The sequence below is a fragment of the Macrotis lagotis genome, chromosome 2 (assembly GCF_037893015.1).
Source record: "Macrotis lagotis isolate mMagLag1 chromosome 2, bilby.v1.9.chrom.fasta, whole genome shotgun sequence".
NCBI lineage: Eukaryota > Metazoa > Chordata > Mammalia > Peramelemorphia > Peramelidae > Macrotis > Macrotis lagotis.
The window spans coordinates 259,065,916-259,086,568 of NC_133659.1; the positions used below are offsets into that span (position 1 = coordinate 259,065,916).

Sequence of the window (20,653 nt, forward strand, 5' to 3'; positions counted from 1 at the left end):
GAATAAATTGGAGAAAGAGGAAATCAATGAACTAAACATACAACTAAAAAATTAGAGAAAGAACAAATCAAAAATCCCCAATCAAATACCAAATTAGAAATTCTAAAAATTAAAGGAGAAATTAATAAAATCAAAAGCAAAAAAACCATTGAATTAATAAATAAAACCAAAAGTTGGTATTATGAAAAAACCAATAAAATTGATAAACCTCTGGTCAATTTGATTCAAAAAAAGAAGAAAAACAAATTGCTAGTATTATAAATGAAAAGGGTGAACTCACCACCAATGAGGAGGAAATTAAAGTAATAATTCGAAATTATTTTGCCCAACTCTATGCCAATAAATTTGATAATCTAAGTGAAATGGATCAATATTTACAAAAATATAAGTTGCCCAGGTTAAATGAAGAAGAGATTAAATACCTAAACAACCCTATCTCAGAAAAAGAAATTCAACAAGCCATTATTGAACTCCCTAAAAAAAATCTCCAGGGCCAGATGGATTCACAAGTGAATTCTACCAAACATTTAAGGAACAATTGGTTCCAATCCTATATAAACTCTTTGGAAAAAGTGGGAAAGATGGAACTCTGCCTAACTCTTTCCAACATGGTACTGTTACCTAAACCAGGAAGAGTTAAAACAGAGAAAGAAAATTATAGACCTATTTCCCTGATGAATATAGATGCAAAAATCCTAAATAAAATCTTAGCAAAACAACTACAACAAGTCATCACAAGGATAATACATTATGATCAAGTAGGATTTATTCCAGGAATGCAGGGATGGTTAAATATTAGGAAAACTGTTAGTATACTCAATTATATCAACAGCAAACCTATCAGAAATCATACGATCATAACAATAGATGCTGAAAAAGCTTTTGACAAAATACAGCATCCATTCCTATTAAAAACACTAGAGAGTGTAGGAATAAATGGACTGTTCCTTAAAATAATTAGCAGTATCTATCTGAAACCATCAACAAGCATTATATTCAATGGGGAGAGGCTAGAGGCATTCCCAGTAAGATCAGGGGTCAAACAAGGGTGCACATTATCACCACTACTATTCAATATTGTATTAGAAATGTTACCATCAGCAATTAGAGAAGAAAAAGAAATTGAAGGAATTAGAATTGGGAAGGAAGAGACAAAACTCTCACTCTTCGCAGATGACATGATGGTCTACCTAGAGAATCCCAAGAAATCATCTAAAAAACTACTGGAAACAATTAGCAATTTTAGCAAAGTTGCAGGTTATAAAATAAACCCTCATAAATCCTCAACTTTTTCTATATATGTCTAGCAAGAAACAGCAGGAAGAGCTAGAAAGAGAAATCCCATTCAAAGTAACCTCAGACAGTGTAAAATATTTGGGAGTCTATTTGCCAAGACAGACTCAGAATCTTTTTGAAAACAATTATAAAACACTTCTCACACAAATCAAATCAGATTTAAATAACTGGGCAAATATCAACTGCTCGCGGATAGGTAGAGCTAATATAATAAAAATGACAATTCTACCAAAACTAAACTATCTGCTTAGTGCCCTACCAATCAAAATTCCAAAAAACTACTTTAATGAGTTAGAAAAAATTGTAAGTAAATTCATATGGAGAAATAAGTCAAGAATTGCCAGGAGCTTAATGAAAAAAAGTGCAAAAGAAGGTGGCTTAGCCCTACCTGATCTAAAATTATATTATAAAGTATCAGTCATCAAAACTGTTTGGTATTAGCTAAGAAATAGAGTGGTGGACCAGTGGAATAGACTAGGTGTAAAAGCAGGAGAGGATTATAGTAATCTGCTGTTTGATAAACCCAAAGAGTCCAGCCATTGGGATAAAAACTCCCTCTTTGATTAAAAACTGCTGGGATAATTGGAAGTTAGTATGGAAGAAACTTAGATTAGACCAACACCTCACACCCTTTACCAAGATAAGATCCAAATGGTTACAGGACATAGACATAAAAAACAATACTATAAGCAAATTAGAAGATCAAGGACTAGTCTACCTGTCAGATCTATGGAAAGGGGAACAGTTTATGACTAGGGAAGAGTTGGAGAACATCACTAAAAACCAATTAGATGATTTCGATTACATTAAATTAAAAAGCTTTTGCACAGATAAAACCAATGTAATCAAGATCAAAAGAAAAGCAGTAAATTGGGAAACAATCTTTACAAATAATGATTCTGACAAAGGACTCATTTCTAAAATATATGGAGAACTGAGTCATATTTTTAAAACAAAAAGCCATTCCCCAATTGACAAATGGTCAAAGGATATGCAAAGGCAATTTACAGATGAGGAGATCAAAGTAAACCACAGCCATATGAAAAAATGCTCTAAATCATTAATTATTAGGGAAATACAAATTAAAGCTTCTCTGAGGTACCACCTCACACCTCTCAGATTGGCCAGTATGACCAGGAAGGATAATGATCATTGTTGGAAGGGATGTGGGAAATCTGGGACACTGTTACACTGTTGGTGGAGCTGTGAACTCATCCAACCCTTCTGGAGAGCTATTTGGAACTATACCCAAAGGGCAACAAAAATGTGCATACCCTTTAACCCAGTAATACCACTACTGGGTCTATACCTTGAAGAGATGAGGAAAAAGGGTAAAAACATTACTTGTACAAAAATATTTATAGCAGCCCTGTTTGTGGTGGCAAAGAATTAGAAATCCAGTAAATGTCCTTCAATTGGGGAATGGCTTAGCAAACTGTGGTATATGTATGTCATGGAACACTACTGTTACATTAGAAACCAGGAGGGACGGGATTTCAGGAAAACCTGGAGGGATTTGCATGAACTGATGCTGAGTGAGATGAGCAGAACCAGAAAAACACTGTACACCCTAACAGCAACATGGGAGTGATATTCAACCTTGAAGGACTTGCTCATTCCATCAGTGCAACAATTGGGAACAATTTTGGGCTGTCTGCAAAGGAGAGTACCATCTGTATCCAGATAAGGAGCTGTGGAGTTTGAACAAAGTACAAGGACTATTCCCTTTAATTTGGAAAAAAAAAAAACAGATATCTTATTGTCTGAGCTTGTTACCTCTGAGAATTCTGTTCTCTTTAAGTATGTGATTTCTCTCTCATCACACCCAAATTGGATCAAGGTAAAACACGGAAACAAAGTAAAGACTGACAGAGTGCTATCTGTGGGGTGGGGGTGGGGGAGGGAAGCAAGATTGGGGGAAAATTGTAAAACTCAAATAATATCTTTAATAAAAATAAAAAATAAAGTGAAAAAAAATTCAAGCCTATGCTTACTTGTGGGCTTTTCTGATGCCCCAAGCTATTGGTGGTTCCCTTCCATCTAATAAATATTACTTTGATATTCTCTGGATTTTGCATGTCCTTCCATATATGAATGTAGTTTCCCTTAATAAAAGGTATACTAGAAGGTAAACTTCTTGCAGGCAGGTCTTCTTCATTTTTATCTTTGTATCCCTATCCCCTGATATATTGTATGGACACATATTAAACACTTAATCAATCCTTGCAGATTGGTTGATCCATAATACTACTTAAGAAAAGAAATATAGAAGAAGAGGGATTGCTAAAACTTTCCCTAATCTTCCAAATAGATGTGATTTCTTCCTGTTTCCCATAGAACTTTGTTTCTCTTCATGGCACATGGCACCATCTTGTTTTATATTTATTTGTGTACTAGTTTTAGAAGAAATAGTATTTTTATTTTGTATATCTGAAAATGCCTGGTACAATGCCTACAAAGAAGAGACGCTCTTGAGTTTCCCTTTGCAAAATTACCATCTCCAGTATATGGGAAATAGGAAGGGGAGGACTGAAATAGATGGCACATGCCATGAAAGAACAATTATTTTTTATGTTTCATAGCATTCCCCTCACCCCATTGTTATTTAAGATTAAAAAAATAAAGGAAAAAACATAAGATTAAAAACTTTACCATAGAGCCATATTTCCTAATGCAATAGGATCTTTTCATCCTCTAACAATATCAGGTTTACTGCATCACCACCACCCCCTCTCTCCTAAAAAAGACAGAATTTCCCAGGAAAAGCCCATGGCAAAGGAAAGGTTTCTTAATACCTCATTGTCTCCTTTTCCCAACTTGTCATGAGTCTCTGGACTTCCTAGACTTACTGAGGATTTCATAAGCAGCCTGGATCTCTAAGAATTGTCTTTGAGCTTCCTCCCCCTGGTGCCTGTTGTGATCTGGGTGCCAAATCTTCACTAATTCTCGGTAGCTTCGGTTGATTTCATCAGATGTTGCCCCATCATGAAGACCTAAAACCTTAGGGAAAAGAAAAGAAACTGGCAAACTAGAATCATGTAGGTTGGCAATGATTGCTGTCCCTTCATACAGTCTATTTTGTATCATTTTCTGGAGTACATTTTTGTGGACAATGGGTAGTAGACACCACAGTTGACAGGTAATTCCTTTGCTTTCATTAAATATTTGTCTATCTGGGTTCTTTAGATGTAGCTTGCTAGTATATTCCATAAGCCCCAAAATATCATCAATCCCTTAGAAACTTTCCTTATTGTCTAGTATGTTTTTTGGTGCTTTAGCTAAATTATTCTGAAATAATCACAGAATTAGATAACAATCTATACACACATGCACACATGCAATCATATAAAGTTTATGTTTAACTCATTATTTCAAAAACAGAATGCAACATTCTTCAGAACGAAATTTTTTCCCATTACAATTAATTAATAAATATTCATTAAATGAGAGTGGAATGAACCACTTTCAGCTAGGGGAAATCTCAAAATATTTCCACAAAAAATATGCTTCATAGAGGAGGCAGCATTTAAATTAGACCTTAAAGAATCTCAACACAGAGAGATGGGCAAGAAGAAGTGCTGGTAAACTCTTGCAGGTAGGAAAGCATAATATGTAGCTACTCTTTCCCTGAAGCATAGAATTTAGGAGAGAAAGCTGGCAAGCAGGTTGGAGATAGAAGATGGAAGACTTTCCTTAGACGATAAGGAGCCATTAAAAGTTTTTGAGCAATGGAATAATAATAATAATAATAATAATAGTTAAAATTTACATAATGCTTATAAGTGTGCTTTACAATTGTTATCTCAATTGATCCTCATAACCACTCTGGGAAGACAGGTGCTATAATCTTCATTTTGCAGATGAGAAAACTGAGACAAACAGAGGCTAAGTGACTTATCCTGGGGTCACATGGCTAGTAAATGCCTGAGTCTGAATTTGAACTCATCTTCCTGACTCCAGGTCGAGCTAGCCTAACCTATTGTGCCACCTAACTGCCCATAGGTCTATACATTGGGACCTTAATTTGAGATCTGAGTCCCATTCTCCCCAGGGATCAATAGTTTTAGGAAAATAAACTCCTAAGAACTGGGATTTGCCTCCAGTTTTGTCTTCCTATAGTCTGACTTGGATATGTATATAGGGGCAGCAATGGCCCTGGAGTCAGGAAGACTTAGTCTCAAATCTGGTCTCAGATACTTAATAGCTGTATGACCCTGGACAAGTCACTTAACTTCAGTTTCTTTATCTGTAAAAATAGAAATAATAATAGCACCTGCTTCCCAGGGTTTTTTGTGAGGATGAAATGAGAGAAATATTTTTTAGTTAGTTTTTTTTTCAAGGCAATGGGATTAAGTGGCTTGCCCAAGGCCACACAGCTAGGTAATTATTATGTGTCTGAGGTTGGATTTGAACTCAGGTACTCCTGAGTCCAGGGCCAGTACTCTATCCACTGTGCCACCTAGCTGCCCCAGAAATATTTTTAAAATGTAAAACATTTTACTATGTTCACTTTTTTTAAACTTCCACTATAATTTCCCTCTTTTTCTCATGGTTTTTCCTCCCTCACTTCTAATTAATAAATTCTAATTCCTCTTTCACAATATGACTAATATGGAATTATGTTAAATATGATTGTACATATACAACTACCAGTTTGTATGTGGAGGGAGAAGGTAAGGGAGGATGGTAAAAAAAATGTGGAACTCATAATACTTGCAAATAAACGGATGTTGAAAACTACCTTTGCATGTAATTGGAGAAATTAAATAAAATTTCAGTAAAGGTTAAAAAAAAGCAAAACACTTAACTGAGTACCTAGTACATAATAAGTGATATGTGTACATACAGATATTAACTTTTATTATATTATTAATTTTTAAAGTACTTAGCTCACTGTCTGGCAAACACTGAATGCTATATAAACATCAGCTATTATTATTGTTTTTGTTATAATTGTTATTATTATTATACTAATCCACCAGTTCTATAGGTTGTCCATGGAACTAAAATATTACAGTCTGGAAAACAGACATTCTTCATCCACTCATTTTTTCCTGTGTGGATAGTTTGATCAAATTCTTTTGAATGATTACAGATCTCATTTAAGAACTGTGTTTGTGCTGAACATCCTAGATGACAGTGGCAATGTGTGCCTTACACTGTATTATACCTTGATTGAGAACTGGACCCACAATTTAATAGAAAGAAGAGAAAGAATTTTATGACTATGGTCTCTTTTTGTCCTCACAACAATCCTAGGATGCAGGTGTTAATATTATCCCCATTTTATAAATTTGAGAAACTGTAGAGTGTTGTTGTTGAGGTCCTCTTTCCTCTAGGGCTGGAGTGAGTTAAATTGATAATAGTTAATTAATCACTAGTATCAATGATACTGAGAATATATTTATTGAAATCAGGTCCTCCTCACTCCAAGGTTAGCTCCACTCTGATACCTAGCTGCTCTTGTTTTTAATGACATATAGCAAAGGCTAATCTTTTCAACCTCGATATTTTTCCAGTTATGACCTATAGGTGTGAATAATGGAATGCCATAGTCTCTAAAGTATTAATTAATGTTCATCCAAAGGTCAATAGAGAGATTTAAGGTTCACATGAATAGGCCACACATATAAATCAATAAGTATTTAGAAAAGCACCTTCTACAACACCAGGCATATCAGTAACAAAAAATGTGCACAAAAGTGAAATTACTGAGGACGCATATGACTATAAAAGTGGCCTAGCAGTGGGGCAGGAGTGGGGAAGAACACGTCAATCATGTAGTGAGAACAAGGGATAAATAATTTGAACACTCCATTGGTACTGACACAGTGCCAGGATTTGTAGAGGAAGTATAATAAATGGAACTCCTTTGAGGATTTCCCTTATACATGGACAAGAGTAGAACAAGATGAGGAGGCAAGGGAGAATTGGTACCAATAAGATCATAGATCTATTTAAATCTTGAAGTTAGCTCCCACTTTTAATGCCCAGAGAGATAAACTGATTCAAGGGAATTTATTTCTAAGTCTATGCTCAGGAAACTCAAGGAAATTGTTTTCCTTCTAAATCATGGGCTGGAAAAAGTCACACAAACAGGTCAACTAGAAATACCACAATTGTATGATATTCAGTCTCAATTGATTCATTACCAATTCACACTAATCTTTTTATTCCTCTTTGATTGATGCTACCATGATGGCTTTTCCAAATTTTGTTTTCTTTCTTAAATTCAGCTTCACATTATCTCTCATCAGCTAAGTTCTGTGCTTACTTTATCAAGGAAATCAAGGTCTTCTCTTGAGTATTCCCTTATCTACTCAACACCTTATACTCTATATCTTCCCTTCTACTTGCCAAAGTCAACTCCTCTACTTGGGTCCTGAATACATCTCTGTCATCATTCCCTCTCTCATCTCCAGTTTTTCCCTATATACTGGCTCCTTTCCCATTGCCTACTAACATCCTTAAAAAATCAAATAAATTTAAAAAAACTTCAAATTGCATTAGAAGAGGAATAGTAAAGTGGATGGGTGGAGGAGATTAGTAAATCTGATATCTAAAAAACTGACATAAATTTGTAACTCCAAAAACAATTTCCCAATAAATGATCAAAGAATATAAAATTTTCAAAAGAATTGCAAGTTTGATATCAAAACATACTTGAAATCATTAATATTTTGCATTAATTGTAATCATTGCAGCTAAAATACATGACATTTCATCTTATCCCTTGCAAATTGTCAAAGAGGAAAAAATATGGAAATATTCATTCAATGTTGGAGGAATTATGAGATGATAGGAACACTATTACTGTTTTTGGATCTGTAAAATGATCCAACCATTTTTGGTTTTCAGTTTGAAAGTATACAAGAAAATGACTAAACTATTTGATTTAGAAATCCTTCTACTAGGTCCTCTTTGAGAAGGAAGGACAACCCACAACTGTGAGTAGTAGTACCAGTTGTCTCACTAGGGAACCAACTGGAACTGACCAGCTGGGCAACAGAGCTCCCTTCCCTTTTCCTTTCCTTCCCTTCCCTTCATGGTGAGACAGGTGACTTTGCACAGTCCTCCCTCATTTAAATCCTATTCATTCCCAAGTCATGGTATCACCTTCCTGATGTCATGGTCCTCTTTGAGAAGGAAGGACAAAAAACAACAACAATGCACTACTAACTCTATATCCTGAAAGAAGTGAAGGCAAACTGAGTTCCAATATTCCAAAATATTCAGATAAATACAGAGTGGGTGCCCCAAAATTATTAATTATTATTATTTTTAACAACAATAATAATAATTTATTAGTGCTTTATGAATATGATCTCCTGGGAAATTCTGGGAGGCAGATGTTAACATTGTTTTCATTTTACAGATGAGGAAACTGAGACAGACAGAAATTAAGTGACTTGCCCAGGATCACACAGTGTCTGTGGTGCAATTTGAAGTCAGAACTTTAGGTGCTGCACCCTATCCACTGATGTGCCATTGATAGTTGTGTAGGTAGGAGAAAAATAATGGTTTATGAATGTAATAGAATGCTATCATGCAGTGAAGAAATACAAGGAATACTTGGAATTAAATACTTGGAATTAAATACAAGGAATTAAAGAAACAGAAATAAACAGAACCAAAGGTACAATGGGAATTAAGGAAGAGTAAATTAGCAAATAATGATTCAATTCTGGGTATGGGCATGAAGGTCTTTCTATTGCCAACCCAAATGGGGAGATTATATGTATCTACTCTTGTGTGATGACATGTAATGGAGGAATCTTGCTTCTGATCCAAAACAAAGCATGAGCAGGTATGCTGTGATTCCTGTCCACCTACTATCTAATGAAAAAAGCCTTTTAATTGATCATTTAGTCTTAACTTAATGTACATATTAAAAAAGTATATAATTTAGCATTTCATCTTCCACCATATTTTAAGCCATAGTCTAGGACAAAGGTCCTGTCCCATACCAAGACTAAGTTCAATCTTAGGAAAAACTCCCTAATCACTCTTTTTTTTTTTAAACTCTTCCCCACTACCCTTTGGAAACATCAAAATATAGTTCATATCCAGGTCTTTCCAGAAAAAGTCAAGGACCCCTCAGGTCATATGCAAACATTCTGACTAACAATATATCAAACTCAGGATAGTCTGAAAGCATAGACTTAAAAAGACTTGTACCTGAGTCTATTAAGAGTCAAAACAACAATCTTCCTCCCAGGACCAATACAATCCTGTAGATTCATGTTTTTTATTTTAAAATTGAGGATTTTCACCACAGCCATCAAAGGGGAAGCAATCTGGGTAGTTAGGGAGTCAATCCACTCCCTCCAGTGAATCCCCTTACTTACAGGGGTCTATATGACCCTCTAAACTTGTAGCACTCCCCTGGTGTTAAGGCTAGGAGAAAGAAGTGGGGAACATTAAAGAATTAACTCTTTTACATAGTCCACACATTTCACAGTAGTAGAGGAGGGTGAGAAATGAGTAAATATTCTACATTGTTACTCTATCCCTTGCTATTTTTCTCCTTTGACTCTGACTTGGTTCTAGAACAACTTCCCATGGTTCAGGTATTCCTCAATATCCCAAACTCTTCCTCTTTCCAAGAGTCAAGGAACTAGAGTTCTTTTACTGATCATGATAGCATCTCTCTCTGTTGGCCTATGATTCTTCCTTTCCTGAGACAATATGTCCCCTAAAGGAACCATCTCCCTTAAAGATGCAGAGGTTTCCCAAAAACCAGATCTTTAAATTTTTTCCTTTAAACTTATTTCCATTTCTCTCACTTCTGTTGTCTAATGTCCAAAGATTAGTCCAGGGCCTAAAAATTTACTCTAAATCAGATCACCTAGAACAAGAGAAGTTCACTCCTCAGGACTGTAGGGTTCAAATCCCTACTCAAATATTAATGGAATATGTGATTCTGGACAAGTTACTCACAACCTCTGTCTTTTAGAATTAGCATAAGAATTAAAGAAGATCATATATAAAATATTTTACAAGTCTTAAATACTATATAAAATGTTTTATAAGGGAGATATCACTATTAAAGAAAATCTCGAATCTGATGTTTAGAGAGATGTTCTGCCCTCATATAAGGAAATTTTTTCCCTCTGTTAATTATTTCTATTTATATTGTGTCACCTCAAGCTATTATTCTCTTTCTAATTCTTTAATTTTCAAATTCTTTGATTCATCTATAACCAATAATCACTCACTATCTTAACTCATTCAGCTTGCTTTGCATATATTTATTTGCATGTAGTTTCCCTTCATTAGACTGTAAGCTCCTTAAGAGCAAAGCAGGGAGGATCTTTTGACTCTTTTTTATCCTCAGTGTTTAGCACAGTGCCTGGACATAGTAAGTGCTTTATAATGTTTATTGATTTATTGGTTAATTTCATAATACCCACCCCCATCTGCTAACACTCACTCACAGGAACTACTCCAGGTTCAGGGTCCTCTGTGTACCTGTATTTATTTTTTTTTCTTTTCTCTATTTTTTTAATGAGAGACAGTCAAGGTTAAGTGACTTGCCCAAGGTCATACAACTAGTGAATATCAAATGTCTGAAGCTAGATTTGAACTCAGATCTTACTGACTCCAAAGTTAGTGCTTTATCTACCATATATCCACCACTTAGCTGCCCTGTTCTACACTTCTAAGACTATAGCTGAAAGCCGCCCCCATCAATGCCTTTACCTTTCGTAATCATTCAGAAGACATAATTAGCTCAAAGTGAATCCATTCTCTGAAATAGAATAGTAAGAGCAGTGACTACAAAACATCCCCATAAACCTGAAGTACATTCCACCACAAATATATTTGGTATCTCAGTGGGAAAGGTGGGCACACACATAGGAAGGCAATTCACAACTCTGACTGGCATTGCAGGTACTTGTTATCATTCCTCCTCTAGTGCTCTTCTGCTGGGAAGGTCGCCCTGCTGGGAAGGCTCCCAGGGCCAACCCCCTCTCTCTAGCTCATCCTGACTCTCTAGCTAGACTCTTGGGGCCTACTTGCTGTATAAAGCATTTCCTACTGGGTAAATTGCACTATTCTGAGATGTTATTGCCTCTGAATAAAGAAAAGAGAAAGAAATCCCCTTCTCTCCACCCTACATGCTAAAATAAAGAGTAAAAGAATGCTTCCCTTTTGAGAGCTGTGATTGTCTTCCATAGTTAGCTCTCTCTAATCTATTGTCAAATCTGACTCTCAAATCTTGCTCTAGCTCATGTTTTTAAAGCCATCAGAGCCAATAAACAGCAGCCCTATAATTCCATCAGGTTGATTGTGGAATTTTTTTATTCTTCCAGAAAAGAACACTTCTTTATACTGGTCTATCAAGACAGGAAACTTTAACCAAGTTTGAAATGGGCCAATTCTACTTTTATAATGTTTATATTATGTGAATATACTCAGGATGTAAACCCCTCGTGTTTTGTGCCCTTTATTAGCTATTATTACACTCATTTAAAGTCCTTAAAGGGAAAAACCTTAAACCTTAACACTTCATTGTTTCTGTTACCTGCCCAGTGAATCTTACAACTTCATTAAATAATCAGGGAGTCTCAATTGATAATCATTTCTTCCTAGGAACTAAACTCAACTACTTCCTTCCTTGGGTACACCTGGAGTATACTCATAATAAGCTGTCCTCCATTTCAGGAATACATTCTTCCTTCATTTTAGCTTCTCAGAGCTTTGTCATCTGTCAAGGATTAACTCAGATACTACCTCCTCTATGAAGTCTTCCAGGATCACCTCTCAAGTTAATTCCCCTTCTCAAATTACCTTGCTTTTCCCCCTTATCTGTGTATATGTTTTATTTCCGCAATATACTAATCTTAGAGGGAATACTATTGCATTTCTGTGGTGTGATGCACATGATAGGTACAAATGTTTGTTGAATTGGTTTTGGCAGATGTGAATACAGCACTGCCATATAAAAATCATTAGCTCCAAAAAGACAGTAACAAGTCCAAATCCTTGCCTTGAAGAAGAGGCTTAGGTGAATTTAAAAAAAAAAACCAAACAAACCTAGAAAATCTTACTTGGTAAGCTAGCTGTTGTTTTTCATCCTGAAAGCTTCTGACAAACTCAGACAGCTTCTCCAACTCCTGGAAGAAGGTGCTTCCAAAACCAGGATTTCCCACCAGAAGCCAGACTCGGTAAGGCAGGATAAGGATAGATTCCACAATGCGACTGAAGACAGGGAAGAAGGTGAACCAATACAAGAAGGAGCCAATGGTCTCTGTTACACACTGGAGAGTGGCAGCCATGTTGCAGAAGATGCTATAGGCTACGGGCCCCGTGAAAGCCAAGTAAGCAAGTCCTAGACGGTAGAATCGAAGAGTGAGTGTCCTAGCACCCAAAGGAGCCTTGTAGCGGCGATGTCTCTGTGCCATGATGCTGGCAGCCAGGCTGATGGGCAGAATGGCTATGGGGCGGCCATAGAAAAGAGGAGAGGTCAAAAATGCTGCCCCTAAAGTACTCTTAAAGTCTGAAGTCTGGTTGCCCACAGTGGCCACTAACAATACCCCTAAACCAACAGCTAATGGAAGACCCACTATATAGAAACTTGTCATGAAGGAGAGGCCAATCAGAGCCACACAGCCAAAATAGATGCCCACTAGGATCTGAGCAGCAAAGCGCAATGGGCTTAGACTGGGTATCAGTTCTTCATGGTTCTTTCTTTGCCCTTGGGCTTGATTGGCTTGTGCCACAAAACTGGGGAGCTTCCAGAACTCCAAAAGCCAACCTATCCCACCTCCTCCCAAAGTAAGCATCCATAGCAAGGCATGACTATCACGCCCTAGGTATAAATGATGGAGCCCAACAGGGCCCCCTATTGCCCAAAGAGCATAGGTTACCAGTAGCCCCTTGGCCATTTGCTTAGGAATCTCAGAAGTTTCACAGATCTGTTTGCAACTCATATAATTCAGAGTTTGATAATGTTTGAGTCCTTAAAAGAAACATGATGCCATCCAAGTAGAGAAGATTCCTCGGCCTCTGAAGAAGAAAGTAGCAATAATAGAGTTAGAAGACTATGTCCCCGTTCTTTATTGTACCCACATCACTTTTCCCCTCAACACTAATCCCAGCAAAGGCTAAGTCTGGGATTTCTTAAATTTTCTTAAATGCCATGATTTCCTTCATTCCATCCAACTATCCTTTAAACTTACCTTATTTTATCAGTTCTTGTCTTTACCACCTATCAGACTCAAGGGCAGAGGCATTTTAAAATTCATTCATTTAGGGGTGGCTAGGTGGTGTAGTGGATAAAAGCACCAGCCCTGGAGTCAGGAGTACCTGGGTTCAAATATGGTCTCAGACACTTAATAATTACCTAGCTATGCGGCCTTGGGCAAGCCACTTAACCCCGTTTGCCTTGCAAAAATCTAAAAAAAAAAATCCATTCATTTAAATTGCAGACTCCTAATTAATTTTGATAAATCATTCCTCTAAGCATACTTAAACCACCAAACACATTCATCAGACATGTGGAAAACTTTTCAATGGTTTCCTCAAAATTCTAAACACCTTTAAAAGTCCCAACTCACAGCCAGAGTCTATGACTACTCTCATTATACAAGTTCTTCCTCTCCCCACAGTTTCTAATATTTCTCCACATTCTGCACCTAGTCTAGCAGCATCAGATTGAGTCACAGGTCTAAACAAAATTCTCTATGCTTTGGCAGTTTTTACTTCAAGGTCCACCAGATTAGAGGTAGGGAAAAAAGGTTCTTTCTAGGAGTAGGAATCTCTCTGAACAACACAGAAGTTTTTTTTTTTTCCTAAAGAAGCCTTGAAAAGCAATGGTACTATGGCCACATTTCTACCTAGATTCAATTCAGAAGATCCATTCTGCCCACTTTCAGGCTCGTTCTCCCTCCCCTACCTACTTTCTAGGCTACCCACTCTCTCAGATCCAATTATCACCTTCCTAAAAGAAGCTGAGAAAATCTCTAGGATAGCAGACCTATAAATAAAGTATCAATGTTCTTCCTGCCCTATTCTACTAAATGTGCAAAAAGTATAGTCCATTGAGAAAAAATTCAAAAATCTAGTTGGAAGTTCTCCTCAACTTACCAGTCAACTCCCTTAAGTGACAGAAACAGCAGCCTACTCACTCTCCAGCTCTTCAAATTCTAGTTGAACTTTGTACATCTCAGCCCACAGATTAGATGGGCAAAGGTCATCTAGGCCCAGTTTTCTCTGGCTCTTCCCCCAGCCTAACCTACTCCTCCTTCTTCTTCCCTCTCTCTCCAAAGCTCTCTTCTTACTCTAAGATTTCCTTCTCTTCACTCTCTTCTTTTTTTTTCCTAAGGTGTGTACTAATTAATATAAGTAAATATTCAGTGCTTTCTCTGACCATTCTCCTCCCTACTTTAAGTCTTGGCTACCTTCTCCTCTTTCCTCATTCCCACTGCTTCAATTTCCTGTCACTCCTTCAGTCAATTAGTTTGATCTAGACAGTGGTCTCTATAGTGCTGGGAATGCACCTAATTAGAGTGTGCAAGATGAAACATTGGAGTTTGAGAAAAAATATTAGTTCTATTTTAAAACAATAAATTATTCTTTACTATTAATTAACATACGGTTTAGTGTTGGTGCCCTTAGCACATAGTAGGTTCTTAATAAATATTTGATTGATTGTTTGTCCTCACTAATCCTCTATGTCAGATGATCATGTGCCAATATGGCAAATAAATTATCCTAAGGGAAGAGGAGTTCCACTTGGTGGAACAATTGACAGAGACACACTTATTCATTTGATTTCATTGTGTTTCATTTGTACAATATTGCTTAAGTGTGCTCAGCTAAATGGATTTATTAATTATATTATCTGGTTTTAACTAAGCTATCCCTCATAAAATGGTCAAGTGGCTTAAAAAGATCCACAGAAAGATAATACTAATTATTATAATACTAATATTGCAAGTGTTTGTAAAGACAAATGTTTGTAAAGGCAGAACTGGCACTTTTAAAGAAAGCTTTGCCAGATACATGGTAAAAACAATGTTGTCAATCTAATTAGATCTGACAAGAAGTCAGTTTTCAAAATTTGTAATTATTGTGAGAATATTATTTGAAATAATGGATGTATATCCTCTAGGAGTTTTAAAATTTTTTTGTATCATGAACTTTATATGGATTCCTTTTTAGAATCATGTTTTTAAATGCATTTTAAAAAACTATAGCATTACAGAGGAAATCAGTTACATTGAAATATAGTTATAAAAATTAAAAATAACAACAAAACAAAACAAGTTCACAGACCCCCAGGTTAAGAACCTCTGTCTTAATTATATATTATAAATTGAGTTATTATTTAATGTTAATATAAAACCAACATAGCAAAACATTTAAAAACTAAGTATTTTGCCAAAAACGATGTCACCTATAAAAACTCTCATAACTGCATACTTTAAAATTTAGAAATATATTTTCTAAACTATTTTGAAATCTTCTAAAGGATGAGTTTTCATGAATTGTGAACCCATTTATTAAAGATACAAAAATGCAACATATTTCAATTAGTATGCAAGGACTGATTAAAATTAGAGAAGCTAAATTTCCAAAAACCTTTGCATGGTGGTTGAATTTGCAAAATAAATATCATGACTTAGTAAGTACAGACAAAGATGCCTTTCTTTCATTTGATTACAAATATTTTGTGAGCTCTTTATATTTTTTTAAGCTGAGATTACCATTAAAATTAAGAATTGAAATAAATTGAACTCAGAACCAAATCTTTGAATTGTTGTATCTCAATGTACCAAACTAGGGCTTTAAAAAATAATGGGGTAGATGAAATTGCATTGGTGTCACTTAAAATATTGTTTTAATAAAATATTATGGTGAGAACAAAGGGATTTTGTACACTAAACAAAATAAAAAATTTTACCTCATCCTTTAAAATTTTTATTTTATATGTTGATGTATATTATATGGTTTCCTCAGTTTCTTCCCTCTTTTTTAAATGAGGATAGCACATCACAAGGTGAGGGGATCAAATAAGATAACAAACCTTAAGATGCAAAGTAAAAGTTAGCTATTATCACTAATAATAATACACAATGAGAAATACACATTGTATACATTTTCAGCTTCTTTTGAAATGTTAGGTGTTTGAGTTAAAAAATGTTTGAGGACCTGGATATCTCTTAACTAATCTCCCCATTTCTGAAAGATGACAGTCTTAAAGGGTTAAAGCTGCCTCAGGGCAAAGGCTGTATGCAGAAGGGTCATGTAGGTCATTTAGTTTCACCTGTTCTAGGTCCCAGGGGTATCTTAGTGAATCAGGGTCATCACCCCAGCCAGGCTAGACAAGAGTGTGACTCAAGGGAGCAACCAATCATGCTTTTTTTTAAAAGTAGGGACATATATTTGCATATACATAAGCACACAATCTCAGAGACATAACAACCTCCTCTTCCCCTCCCCCAAGACAGTTCCTGAATTATTGTATCCCTATCATACTTCTCAAATACATCCTGTTCTCACTCACAAGGCCATAATCCTAGTTCAGATTCTCATCATTTCTTACTTTAATAATTGCAATAGTCTCTATATTCCAAACCCTTCCTAGCTGCTAATGTGATATTTTTAAAGCTGACTTGATCCTGTCCCTTCTCTGCTCAAAAAGCTCCAGAGGTTTCTTATTGCCTCTGGCATCAAAAACAAATTCCTCTTTGTGTCACTTTAAAGCCCTAACAATCTGGTCCTTTCCAAGTCAATCTTTCCCAGCTTTTTACACTGTGATGGTCCAACTAAGTTGGTCTCCAAGCTTGTCTTCACATTCAACATTCCATCTCTCATGCTTTTCAATGCTGTCTTCTCCTTTGGTTTACTGGAATGTCCTCAGTTCTGCCTTTCAATTCCTAGCCTCCCTCAAAATACAGTTCCTGTACTATGTCCTCCATGAGGCATTTCCTGTTCAGCCAACAAACATTTATTGAGCATCTACACTGTGCTGAGCCCTGAGAACCTAAAGTCAAAAATGAAACTTTCCCTGTCCTCCAGGAGCTTGTATTCAAAAAGGGGGAGAATATAAACATGTATGTGCACATACATACACACATACACACACCCACACTACCTGTGATGGGCACCTCTCTCCCAAAAGTCACTTTAGATTCTCAGATTCAATCCAGATGCAGTCTGATCTCCCAGATCAGATTTTTCTCAAATTCTCTCATTGATCTTATATCTCCCCTAAACCATCTTTACACACAGTTATGTCAGGTTCTCCCCAAAAGAGACCAAAAAAGTCCATTCTAGTAAATGTATCCACTGCATAAGTAAATATCAAATATAGGACAGTTTTTTATTTCTTCCACCACAGAAGAACTGTTTAAAACCCAAATGAGTCATAAGTGAGCATTAGCATATGCTTGAAGCATAAAACAATAACTAATCACACTGAGCAGACTCCTCTGGGAAGGAAAAGAATTTCAGTACAGTGGAATATTCCTTTCAACTCACATGTACCTGCTTGAGTAACTCACCAGGTCTAGTTCAGCTGCAGCATCTTCCTGTTGGTGGCCATTTCTTCCTAGAAGTGATATAGTTGTAGGAAACAACCCAGTGGTTATCCAGAGCTGACTTCAGAAGCCAGGAACCCTTAAACTTATTAGCCTCCACGACTGGAAGCCCATTTCTCAGATTCAACATTTTGTGACCTGGGTATGGGAGGAAAACCAGAATAGATCCAATATCAGGCTCATCTAGGCAAGCACATATTATCCTGGCCATGCTCTAGAGTTGTAGTCATCATTACTAATCGAGGCAGGTTGGGGTGGGAAATCTTTCTGCTTCCCAGACATCCAAGCAACCTGCCCCAGTCCTCAGCAACATGCTCAATAAGGAGAATAGCTTTTCTCTCTTTATATAACCTACTGAGTAGGCGGCTCTTTCTGGATCATTTGACAATCACTTTCAATGCAACACTCCCCCACTACTCACGCTCCCTTCCCCCTCTAGTTACAGGGACTATCCAGCCAACCAGAAAGCTGATCCCCCCTTTCCTCTATCAAGGGGCTATAGGACATGCAACATGGGATGCACTCCAGTCCAACCCCACTATGTAAGCACAGGATATACAAAAATAAAGTAAACACAAGGTCATTTTTAGGCAGTAAAGAAGAGCGGATATTTAGGAGGGAGAATCATATAAGACTTCATGTGGTAGATGACATTTGAGCTGAATTTTGAAGCAAAAGGGTAAGATAAAGAGGAAATACATTCCAGAATGAATAAGTGGAAACCCCCAGCTATAAATTCTTCCCTGAAATTATCTTGCATATTTACCTTATCTATTTTGTATTTACTTATATGGGAACATGTTATACACCCCATCCCTCCATATTAAATGCTTAATAAATGCTTGTTGATTGATTGATCCAGCCTATAAATGCCCTTCAGCCTTCTGTCTCTAGCCCCAACCACCAGGGCAAAGCTGATGCCTCTAACCTTTTCACATGCCTCCCTGCTTCGTGGTGCTCTTTTTTTTTTAAAACTTCTTTTCTCCTTTAAGGATCCCCTTGCTGTTTATTTTAGCCGGATTTCACCTTGGTAAAAATGCTGGAGGGTAAGGAGTCGGGAAAAGAGTAAACCCTGACTTCCCCACCCCAGCCTTCTTCACTACTGTGGGCCAGGAGTAGAACTGGCCCAGGCAGCCCAGAGTTGCCTGCTGCATCTCTCCTGATCTGTCGGAGGAATACAGACAAGGGGCGGATTGGACCTTCATTCTTCCTCCGACCTTGTGTGCAAGGATGGTTAGAAAGAAAGAAAAAAGATGATACTCCTTGTATTTTCTAATCCCATGTTTTATTTTCTCCTCCCATAGCAGCCGCTGCTTAATCTAAACCTGTAATTCCCTACTCTCCCAAATTCACTGAATCTAACCTTTCCCCCTCCCTTAGAGAGGGTCCCCACTTGCAGCTGGGGATGGGGGGGGTGTTAGTGGGACTAGTTAGAGCAGGAGGGATATATTCGAAGTAGCGGGAGGAGGTAGGGAGCTGGAGGTGGCGCGAGGGTGCGAGGCTAGGATGCTGAATAATGAATGAGTCCTAATTGGGCGGCCGAGGCAGCGCAGCTCGGCTCTAAGCTCTGCAAACAAGCCGGGCGGCGACGGAGGAAGTTGGGCAAACAAGCCCTCTCCTCACACTCTGGAACCACAGCCTTGGCACGCACCCGCTGGTGGAGGGGAAGCTGAGGGAGGAGAAAGCGGGCTAAGACCGAAAGAATAGATTGGGAGGGAGGTTTCACTGGGATACCTGAGGCCTCTCTGCCTCGGGCAAAGATTGTTCGGTGAGGCCCGTGAGACAGCCGCCGGAGCTTGAGATCTCCTAGAGCCTGCACTTCAAGGCTGAAATGTAAATATCCACTTCCCGAGTGGGAACGAGGAAAGGGGAAAATGGGTAAGGGGGGAAATGTTTCGTCCTACACCTCGGGGCCTTCAGAGGACCCTCCTTTCGGAATCTTTCAGTTCAAAAAAGAATCGTTTAGGAGGGAAACTGAGCCTGGAGAGTTGAGAGGTAGAGGACAGAGCAGCTGTATTGACCTTTGGGAAAAAGAGACGAAGAAGTCTCAGAAGAAAATCAATAAACGAAGAGGGGGTGAGGAGAGACTGAGGCAGTTGAGGAAGAAAGATGCAGAAACAAGTGAAAGATGGAGGATAGAAAGTGGGGGGCTAGAAAAGAGAGAGTTCCAGAAGGAGAGAAAAAAAAGAAAAGATGGGAGGGATAGGCATGAGAATGGGAGAAGGAAGTAGTTAATAGAAGAAAAATGAGGAAAGATGAGGAAACAAGGGAGGAGTTGGGAAATTGCCTGAATGAGGAAAAATTAAAAGCAAGTAAGAGTCTGGGAGAGAGAAGGTGATCAGAATGAGAAAAGAGGGATAAGATAGAGGGGCAGAAGGATGGAAGCGATGCTGTGAAAAGATTCTCTCTCTCTCTCTCTCTCTCACACACACACACACACACACACACACACACACACACACACACAGACTCTGTCTCTCTTCCTCTCTCCCCCCTTCTACTAGCTCTCTGTCTGCACCCAAACTCACTTTGTCACAATTATGGCCCGTCACTAAGCCTGGATTGTTTTTTTCCAAATTATTCTATAAACAGGCACCTGGAGGAGGAGGGAAGAAGATGACAGAAGAGGAAGGGAAGAGACTAAGAGCTACATGGACTAATACAAAATATGGGATTTGGGGAGAGAGCCAAGGTTTAGGCTTGGTGGATCTTCGGGGTGGGGGGAGTGGAAGGGAGAAGGAAAAAAGAGGAAAGGAGGAGATTCCAGAATAATCCTCCAGAGTGCATTCCCCAGAACGCTGCCTTAT

General features: G+C 37.6%; 1 protein-coding gene across 4 annotated transcripts in view; it reads right to left on the minus strand.

Annotated features, from left to right (window-relative positions):
• The window catches only part of DNAJC22 (DnaJ heat shock protein family (Hsp40) member C22), a 75,672-nt gene extending 61,230 nt beyond the window's left edge, over positions 1-14,442 (minus strand). For all 4 annotated transcript variants that reach the window (XM_074225995.1, XM_074225994.1, XM_074225992.1 and 1 more), the window contains exons 1-3: positions 14,389-14,442; positions 12,351-13,308; positions 4,092-4,296 (exon numbers count right to left, since the gene is read on the minus strand). In XM_074225995.1, the coding sequence (XP_074082096.1) occupies positions 4,117-4,296; positions 12,351-13,232 (1,062 nt within the window). In that variant the 5' untranslated portion in view covers positions 13,233-13,308; positions 14,389-14,442 and the 3' untranslated portion in view covers positions 4,092-4,116. The remainder of the gene's footprint in view (positions 1-4,091; positions 4,297-12,350; positions 13,309-14,388) is intronic.
• Positions 14,443-20,653: the final 6,211 nt, after the last annotated feature.